General features: G+C 39.2%; 1 protein-coding gene across 1 annotated transcript; it reads right to left on the bottom strand.

Moving 5' to 3' along the window:
• Nucleotides 1-6,938: 6,938 nt before the first annotated feature.
• Nucleotides 6,939-8,247, bottom strand: LOC147606630 (uncharacterized). The gene is made up of 3 exons (XM_086792152.1): nucleotides 7,605-8,247; nucleotides 7,354-7,497; nucleotides 6,939-7,247 (listed from the first exon to the last, which is right to left on the bottom strand). Exons 1-3 carry the CDS (start codon nucleotides 8,114-8,116, stop codon nucleotides 7,136-7,138), a joined length of 768 nt encoding a protein of 255 aa, XP_086648278.1. The 5' UTR covers nucleotides 8,117-8,247; the 3' UTR covers nucleotides 6,939-7,135.
• Nucleotides 8,248-10,262: the final 2,015 nt, after the last annotated feature.

The raw sequence follows: 10,262 nt of genomic DNA, 5'->3' as shown, positions 1-10,262 counted from the left end.
GTTCGAAGCGCCTGAATCCACATACCATATATTATCTTTTTGTGCTGCATCAACATTTTCAGACATGGCATTCACGACATGCTGCATAACAAACAACCTCTCATTATCCTCATTATTTCTGCTTGAGGATGCATAGTTGTTTTGCTGCACTTTCCCATTTTGCATGTCAGCCTGCTTCTTATAACATTCTGCCTGCACATGTCCAGGCTTACCACAATAATAGCATTCACGTGCATCATTATATTGCCTTTGCCAATTTCCACGGCCTCTTTGACTCCCCCTGCCTCTGAATTTGCCTCTTCCACCTGCGTGTTGTTGTTGTTGTTGTTGATTCTGGGACTGTTGTTGTTGCTGCTGCTGCTGACCATAATTCTGATTACCTGTTCGGCCACCTCCTTGACCGCGTCCACGGCCTCCTCTACCTCGTCCTCTTCCTGAACTCGTGTAGAAGGCCTGTTGCTCTGAACTGTTTTTGCTTTGTGAAGACTGTTGGTCTTCACCCAAGCTCTTCTCTTCGATAATCAGCATAGACACCAAATCTGTAAAGTTGGGAATGTTTTCCCGAGTCTGAATAGACGTCTTGAATGCCTTGTATTGTGGCCCGAGACCACGTAGACAGACCTCCACCTTATCATCATCATCTACTGACACACCAATAGATGCAAGGGATTCCACAATACCCTTTATCTTCAACGCATAGTCATTCACAGACATGCTCTTTTTCTCCACAGTATGAAGTTCATTCTTCAACTGTATCTTACGTGCCTTGGTATTTGTTTCATAAAGCTTTACCAAGGTGTCCCACGCCTCCTTGGGGGACTTGGCATCCTGAATGTGCCCAATCATGGTGTCCTGTATACTAATGGAGAGCCAATACATAACCTTCCTGGCTCCTTGGTTCCAGTCTTTAAACTCTTTCACATCTGCAGCAGTCGGATTTATATCCGGTATCTCCGGTGCCTCTTCATGCTCGCCTTCTATGTAGTCCCAATAGCCTTTTCCCATCAGGAAATTCGTCAACCTGAACCTCCAAGCATGGAAGTTATTCTTGTCAAGCTTCTCAGCCACAATCTGAGTTATCCCATCATTTGACATCTTGCCAAATACACAATTTTACCAGAACCTGCACTCTGGTTTTTCTGCACAACTGTTGTATTTTCTGCACAGCGGTACTGTCGTACTCTCAAATGTCACAACCAGTGACGTCAATGTGCATACATACACCCAATGGCAACTATAGACCTCTTTGCAGCACTCACAGTGTCTGCACAGTCAATCTGTCTTCCTGCAGTTCGTAAAATAGAGTTCTGCAGAGAATCGATGACTTACCCGCAGTGCTCGAAATCGCCTGCTTTCTGAAAAACGGAGGTCCAGACGCGCCCGAAACGCGTTTTTCGGCCCAAAAATTCAGTCCGTAGGACTCAGTCCGTTGGACTAAATAGTAGCCCTATAGCTTTACTCCCGCGAAGAAAGCTCCTCAATCAGAGATCGTTGCCGATGCCTCCCGTAGAGCTCCCGACAAGGGTGTAGTCACCAACACAATAGGGAAGAGTAGTTGAAGCTCTTACCCTCGTACCGCTTCCTGTGGTTCTCTTGCTTGCAGCTCAGCCCTTAGCACGAACCAGGCTCTGATACCATGAAAAGATGCAGGGGGGAAGAGAGCTTGAGCTCTTGCAAGCACACACTCACACTCACAAAACCCTAATAGAGAACACACAAGGTGAGAGGCTGAAAATCTTCTTCTTCTCTACTCAACACTCAACACTACATATACAAAGATAAGAGTACACAATAATATGAAAGGTACTCAACCAATACATACACGGGTTCTCTATAGTGTGAACCCGACTAAATGAGCTGGCGCTATAACTATGCCAGTCTCTAGAATGGCTGTCACATAGCCTGTCATCCCACTGGCCGCATATCACCCAAGATCTCACCAACCATGCCAGTGGTGTAAGTGCGGGGCCTATCCCCCAGGCGGGTCATCAGTGTCCACCGCCTCACTAGAGCTCGATATCTCAACAAACATTGGGATTGGTCAACCCTTGGTGAAGTTGTATCCATGTGATGATAATGTCATGTCATGTTGATGTAATCACCTCTAGCCCCACCGATGATGTAGGCTAAGTGATATATGCATGTGTCTCCATTAAGGGGGGGCAAATGTCATGTCTATGTATGTCACCTTACCTTCTTGGGATGAGAGACCCATTTGGGCACCAAGGGGGGTGTTGAAATATGGTGCCCTGTCATGTCATGTATGGGGCACATGTATACGGGAGCAAGGTAGATGAGAGTCCTAGAATGATATGAAATAGGAATGGATGAAGTCTAAGATTATTTAGGCATGTGGATGGATGAATGTAAAGAGTCAATGGTCAAAAAGTAGGCACATGGAAAGTGTAAGGGTGAAGGCATGTAGGGATTTATGAACACAAGGATGGCACAAGGGTGCATAAAGCATGTGGATGAGAGCTATAAATGTATGTATCAAACTCATCTTCTTAATGAAAAATCGTGATTTAGTGATTACCCTTCATTCATATCTTAATTATCTCTATTTTCACTAATCTTATGCTCTAGCAATGCCATTTTCCACCTTCTATCCACCATAGCCCTTATTTCCTCGGGTTCATGCATTCATATTCCATTAAAATCCATCTCATTTAATATCTCTCTCTCTCTCTCTCTCTCTCTCTCTCACACACACACACACACACACACACACACACACACACACACACACACACATTTTCACACATTTTTAATTGATTTAAAAATAAATATAAATAGGCTCTAAATTTTGGCCTTACTTAATTGATCTTGTAGATTTATATACACATGTAAGACATACACACAAAAAATACCTCTCTCGGGTGGTTGCAAGATCAGGGTGCCCAATTTTGTCCACTCAAGCACCCTGTAAACAGTAAAAAGATAGGCATTTGTTTACCTTTAATGGCCAAAGTCTCCTAACTAACGAAGGAATTTCCTTTCAAGTTATTAGTTGGAACATCACATGCAAAGTTGGGAATATAGTTGCATAATCTCATCTAACATTAGATACTCAAAAGTCCGCATTTCCTTAGGTACAAAGTCAATATATACACCCTATTCCAAATTTGGACTAATTCCATAAAATGCTAATATCTTTTACATATAACTCATATGAGATTCCCACTTTGGACCTTAGATCTTCAAATAATATAGAGTTTAACTTTATTTTTGAGAACATTTTAAGCTATTTGTTTATTCTCTTTAAATATTTCAAGGTCTTTAAAGTGTTATAATATATGCCACTTTTTGCACCCACAATAACCACCACTTAAAATGCTCAATCTTGTAAATAAAAAGAGTGGTAGATAGCGAGACATTAGTAGAATGTGATGGTTAGTCAAAATTGCAAATCCAAATTATGGTTGGAATTTTAATGATGATCTCTTTTCCAAAATTCTTCTAGGCTATCAGAAGGCCTATAAATATTAATAATCTAATTAGGAAAATTACATTTTGATGTAAATTATCTAAAACCTATAGGGAGTAGTGTACTTGTAATGGTGCATCTATGAAAAAAAAATTGGATCACTCTAAACATGGAAATATCATTTTGAAATCATTTCATCATATTTTTTGATTAATTAGACTAATTTGTATTAATTTAAGTTATATTTGGTTAATTTGAGTGCATGTATATTTTCTATTAGTTGCTTGATCTCATTTGAAGTACCTTGCCCCCCCAAAATTGGTCTCCAAGCATTGTCCCAGTCCAGTAGTCCAGCATAAACTGGACAAAACTGGACACCCTGATCTTGCAACAGCCCTCTCTCCTACTCACACACACTTTTGACGTTACCGAATTGCTTTTGTATATTGATATACACATGTAACACACACACACAAAATCCCTCTCTCTCTCTCTCCTGCTCACACAATCCCTCCTACACACATATTTTTGCATACTCTCTTACTTACGTGCTACTAACACACACACACACTCACATAAAATCCCACTCTGTCCTATTCACACAATCCATCCTACACATATTTTTACATACTCTCTTACTTACATGCTACTAACACTTTTTTAAAAATCTAAGTTTTTTGAAGGTTTATTTTACCAAGGGATCTAACCTTTATTATTATTTTCTTATATTAAAGTCCTCATAACTCTACTTTCCCCACCTCTCTCACTAATGTTTCGAAAATCCATACTCAAATTTAAAAGTATTATTGTTATCAAAGTCTTTTTATATTCCTAACATGTCTATGTTTGAAGCTTTCAACTCTTGATTTTATAGTATATCTTTTCCAATTCTATTGGATTCAATACCCCTAATATATGAGACTTTTTGCATGGTGCAACTTTTATTCATAGCTTGAAATGATTTGGTTGGAGATTCAGAGACTTGGATCTAAATGAATAATTTATTTATTTGAAAGTTCCATGTTTCTATTGTTCCACTCCCATCATAAAGAATAATAAAGACAAAATTCAATTTGTCTTCCGTTATTAGAAACAATTTATTAATTTATTTTTTGGTAGTAATAAGTATGCATGGATTCCTTTCTTATTATAGTCTCATTGTAATTTATACTATGCATGAATTTATATCTTATAGTCTCATTGTGATTTATACTATCCCATTTCATGTGGTAAGGCAATTAAGAAAAGTTCCATGGTCTCCTTGTTCCTTTATTATAGGTCTCAATCAAGATAGTTTGAATACTTTTACACTTTTGATATTGTTGATATAAAGGTACTCGTGTGCCATATTTCTTGATTTATAAAGCTTGACCACAAAAAATAAATAAATCACTTTTCGATGTATGGTTAGGACGTCATCCATGGTCTCCTTGTTCCTTTATTATAGGTCTCAATCAAGATAGTTTGAATACTTTTACACTTTTGATATTGTTGATATAAAGGTACTCGTGTGCCATATTTCTTGATTTATAAAGCTTGACCACAAAAAAATAAATAAATCAATTTTCGATGTATGGTTAGGACATGTCATTCATTTTGTGACGACTTTTGCACTAGGTTGTGAAAAGTAATTTTCTTTCTAGAATCATTATAAACTATAGAATCTCCAATGGTTGTAGCATGAAGAGAAGGATCCACCTTATAGTCTTACATTAGTTTATGTGGATATGTGAAGGAGCTTGTGTCCACAACTGTTTCTAGTCCAGTTTCTACATATGTAGCCACCAATGTCTACACATGTTTCTAGCCATTTTATTTAGTAGCCAAGTCCCTTGGACTTGAAGTAATACCTAAATATATAATATATAGCATGTGAGCTCAATCAAGAGACTCTTTATTTTTGTATGGAGTAAAAAACAATTTACATACATCATAGGGTTATCTAAACCACGAATAGTTTAAAAAAATCACAGAGAAGGTATACTTTGATGAACTCTAAGTTTATAGAAAGGGTATTAAAGTACCCCTTCAAGCTTATGTATTAAAAAATTCATAGAGAGGGATACTTTGATGAGCTTTAAATTTATAGAAGGGGTATTAAGTACCCCTCAAGCTTATTTATTAAAAAAATCATAAAGAAGGGATACTTTCATGAGCTTTAAATTTATAGAAGGTGTATTAAAGTACCCCTCAAGCTTATGTATTATATGGTGCATGCACAACCTCCCTATTCAATCCAGCTACCTACTCAAATTGTCCTCTTAGGTCAGACCTCCAACCTAGACAAAGTTGGTTAAAGGTTGATAAGGGTATCTGACACAACTTTTAGCTTTGTAATTAACTTTGCCATGAGGTTGTAAGTGTGAAAGGTCCCTAGACAAGGTTCGTTAAAAGTTGGCAAGGGTATCTAAAAATAAATCATATTAGAGGGTGCCTCTTATATAGGTTCAATACAAGCATAAAAAATATATCATTGATGAAGCCATACACCTCCTTAATCATCTCCTACATTCTCTCCTCAGAATCTAGGCCCCTAAAAGTTAAGCCACCATACTCATTCAATGCTCCTGGCTCCTAGTACAACTCATGGATTCCCTGGGTGAATCCATATACCATTAAAGAATTTTAACCTTAGACTATATGACCCTTACATACATGAATGACTAGGGATATTATTGGGGGGTGTACTTTAGGAAGACCTACATACAACATGCATTCAAAGGGTATTGAAAGGTACCCTTTTCTGTGAATTTTGTCTGAATATAATGACCCCCTTTTTTTAAAAAATAAATTTATAGTTTTTTTAAAAAATGCCATTAAAAACCCCCTTATATAAGTAGATTTCTATGATTTTTCTCAAAATCTTGACTTAAAAAAGCCCTCTTAATGATCACATGTGGTAGACTTATATATCGGTGAACATTACCAACAAGAGAAGGATCCACCTTATAGGCTTACATGAGTTTAGGTGGATATGTAAAGGCACTTGTGTCCACAAATGTTTCTAGTCACTAATTTCTACATATGTAGCCACCAATGTCTACACATGTTTTCAGCCATTTTATTTAGTAGCCAAGTCCCTTGGACTTGAAGTAACACCTAAATATATGTAATATAGTATGTGAGCTCAATAAAGTGACTCCTTATTTTCTTATGGAGTTACAAAGAATTGACATACACGAGAGGGTTTTTCAAGCTGGAAAAGTTTTTTTTAATCATAAATAAGGGATACTTTGATAAGCTTTAAATTTATAAAGAGGGTTTTAAAATACCCCTCAAGCTTGTATATTATATGGCACGTGCACATGCACATGCACACACGTACGACGTAAGAACACATGTACACGTATGCGCACACACATACACAGGTATGTGAAAGTTCCATAGACAAAGTTGGTTAAAGGTTGTTAGGGGTGTCTAAAAGTAGAATTTCAACTCTTGGATAAAAGAATGATTTTTCTTTTTCTTTTTTTTTCTTTTTTTTGCACAATAATTTATTAATATAGTTGATTTATATGCAAACCATGCCTCTTGCTGATGGAAAGGCTTACAGAGCAGGGCTGACTAGCGCTAGAAGAGTGTACAAGATTTGTAGATTGGGATTTTGGATGGCTCCAAAATACTGTACAAAATGGTGGGCCTAGTGTTATCTTAATCCACACAAATTATGGGTGTTAATCTTCATTAATTGGGCTTTTAGTTACAGTGTTAGTGGTTGTGCTTGCCGATGTATGTAATCAACACATAGCCTTCCTTCTCCGATGAGCTTTCTGTTTGCTTTCTGATGGGGCAGCCCGTTTGAGCACACCGGTAGTAGCTCCTACGCAGGCACATAAGGATTCGATAAGAAGCAACTAATTGAAGCGATTAGTTGATAATTAGGTTGGACTAATTCGAGTATTAAGAGTTGACTTCGAGAATCTCACCGAGGGAACCTTCTGCCCTTGATGTTTTTCTGGCCATATTTGCGCCACACGTAGCCGTCGTGCAGCCCAGGAGTGTCGCATTCCACTTCAAATGCCACCGCGTCTGTGTTTTCAACCTCCTGATTAACGTTTGTGGTGGAGCTCCTGCACAAGAGATTCTATGAAGCAATTAGATGATTTGATTAAAATTGAATTAAGCTGTCTGCTTTGCTTGATTAAGTGATTAAGAAGCTGAGGGGGGCGCTTATAACCCTAGAGCATTGTTGCAATCTTCCAAATCCAGCTGCGGTGGCCGGCTGGCTGCACTTGTAATTAAGGAGGATGCTTCAGAGCAGGGAGATGCTTGCATGTACAAGTTAGCCGTTGCCGGAGTACTTGAATGAGTCGTCGGAGTTGTCGCCGGAGTACCGTAGAAGCTGCAGGAACCATCCCCTGGCGACATTGATGTGGATGAGTACAGCCAGTTATCCCACATGTGAAGTGCTGCCATCTCTTCATCACCATGGGCAAATGGGGTGGTTTCATCAACTGAAGGATGCCAACCATCATCATCCCATAAGTAATCTAGTGGCACGATTGCTGACATTTCACTGGGCATAATGTCATCAAAATTAATGGATTGGCCATCATCATCAAAGCAAAGGGCTGAGAGTGTAGAGGAATGCTGCTCTTCAAAGCAGCTCCTACAAGTGGAAGGAGAGACCAGATCAGGCAAGTATGACGTGGTAGGGTTAATTATTTGGCAGCAAGGGAAATGCATCATCTTCCGTTAGGAAAAGATTAAGGGAAGCTCAAAATTGAAGATCAAATCAAAGCTTTGCAAGGGTTAATGAAATTGTAAGGGAGCTGTTAGGGAGCTGGAGAGGATAGGAGACACAAGAGAGAACAGAAGGGCTTGCTGTCTGCTGCGCAAATTTCAATGCGTTTCAGTTTTGTGAAACTTCGCTGCGGCTTCTTGGGCCTTGCCTGGAGGCCGCCCAATCACGCAGCCAGTAGCTTCCTCGAAGCCTCTCTCTCTCTCTCTCTCTCTCTCTGTGTGTGTGTGTGGCTTCTTGGGCCTTGCCTGGAGGCCGCCCAATCACGCAGCCAGTAGCTTCCTCGAAGCCTCTCTCTATCTCTCTCTCTCTCTCTCTCTCTCTCACACACACACACACACACACACACACACACACACACGTTCATTCATTCCTATATTCCGTGTCCTTACTAATTCGACACATCCCCTATTGACCTTAATAATATTAATATAATTAAGCAATCCACACAATATAAACGAAAAGGACATTTTATGTATCCACTAGAAGTATTATTTCTGTAGAGTGGAATATCCAATGGATATTTCATTACAAGAAATGATTCACACGAAGCCCTCGTCAGTGAGCTCATGCCGTGGTGGTACTTGGTATGAAGTCGTCTCTCTCACTGATAGCTCTCAGGAACTCTACAGCTTTCTCTTCAGATGAATTTATGTACGGCTCTGTGAGATCGACATCGGGCGCGGACTGTCCTCCACAAGGATGGGATTATTGCAGTGACCCATTGGAACACTATCTTCTTGACTCTCCGAGAAGGCCTGTCCATCTTCTTCTTGGGGTGCGTGGCAAGCTCTGGGAAGGAAGTACTTGGCAGACTCACCTTCAATATAGTGATCTCTGAAGAACACCTTTCTTATATCCGAGATCTCAACAAGCTCAGGAGTCTTCAAGCACTTCCACATGGCACGAGCCCTAGTGGAGTCCATGCCATTACCGGCTTTAGGAATAATCCACTGTGCACTTGGAAAATATTTCCCACTCCTCATCATCTTCAGAAGAGTGACTCCTAGTGTCACTTTCCATTTGTTCAGTATGTAATTTTCCATGTAGACAAAAGCCCTTTCAAATATATTCATAGGCGTCATCTAGCCTACTCACCCTCCTCAAACATCATCCAACCTACTCTCCAAGGAACGTCTAGCACCTCCTTCTTAGTCAGTGTCGTCCTCCTTGCTCTCACTGCTCTTCCCTCTGGCTCTCCCTCACCCACTACCTCTATTTTTATCATGCCCCTTACGCAAGAGAAGTGTTGACTTCTGGAATACCATCAATGCTAAGAAAAGAAACTTCGTTAAAAAAAGGTTATCACCTTGGGCATAGCTTGCATTTTTCAACATATTCCCATCTGTTTAATTGAAGCAGACAAAAAAAAAACATTGTGGGTGCATATTTGGTGACATGCATCTTGCACAGCTATAGCTTCCAAGGTTTGAACTTAGACGCCCCCCTTGAGAATTATTGTAGTTATTTAGTGACATACAATTTTACATCTACCAACTATAGAGAATTATTGTACTTATTTAGTGATAGGCAACTTTACATTTGGCAACTATAGCTTGCAACAATAGGCCTTCCATGGACTTGACATAGATCATGTGAAAGTCATATGACGTGCACCAACAAATAATGTGAAAGTCCTATGCTATGCATTAACAAACTTGTACCCTATTCACAAGGGAATCCGTCCACCATGAATGCTTGTGAACTTCTCTTGAATCTCCTTGATGTGAGTAACGTGGTTAAGAAGGAACTACATAGAAAAGGCTCGCACCTATATTTCCACAAGCCTACATCATATTGTACTACTTGGATTTCCACATACCCAACGCACATTTTCACACTGACTATGCACAATGAGGAGTTATTTGACCTTCATTGCAAAATGCCAAAAAAAATAAAATCATAACTAGGTACTCTCGTGGTGAAGTATTCTCTCCTTTTCTATCTTAATCTTAAAACATGTTCTTTTTGAAAACTTTTTTAATGTACCCTTGGATGTAGAAGACTTTGGAGATACATTTAATTTTGATAGTTATGTTTTCTTTTGTAAATAGCATATGCTCGGTTACATTTGACCTACACCTTGTGAACATG

This window comes from Cibotium barometz, chromosome 57 (genome assembly GCF_041138505.1).
Source record: "Cibotium barometz isolate CiBa-2024 chromosome 57, ASM4113850v1, whole genome shotgun sequence".
NCBI classification, from domain to species: Eukaryota; Viridiplantae; Streptophyta; class Polypodiopsida; order Cyatheales; family Cibotiaceae; genus Cibotium; species Cibotium barometz.
The sequence above is the reverse complement of the archived record's forward strand: the minus strand, read 5'-3'. Positions and strand labels throughout refer to the sequence as shown.

Bases quoted from the DNA above. Each gene is read 5' to 3' on its own strand.
- LOC147606630 (XM_086792152.1), bottom strand. From the start codon at position 8,116: ATGATGCATTTCCCTTGCTGCCAAATAATTAACCCTACCACGTCATAC. The intron at 7,498-7,604 runs GTTATAAGCGCC...TCTCTTGTGCAG, and splicing joins GATTGCAACAATGCTCTAGG to GAGCTCCACCACAAACGTTA. The intron at 7,248-7,353 runs GTGAGATTCTCG...GTGCCTGCGTAG, and splicing joins AAGGGCAGAAGGTTCCCTCG to GAGCTACTACCGGTGTGCTC.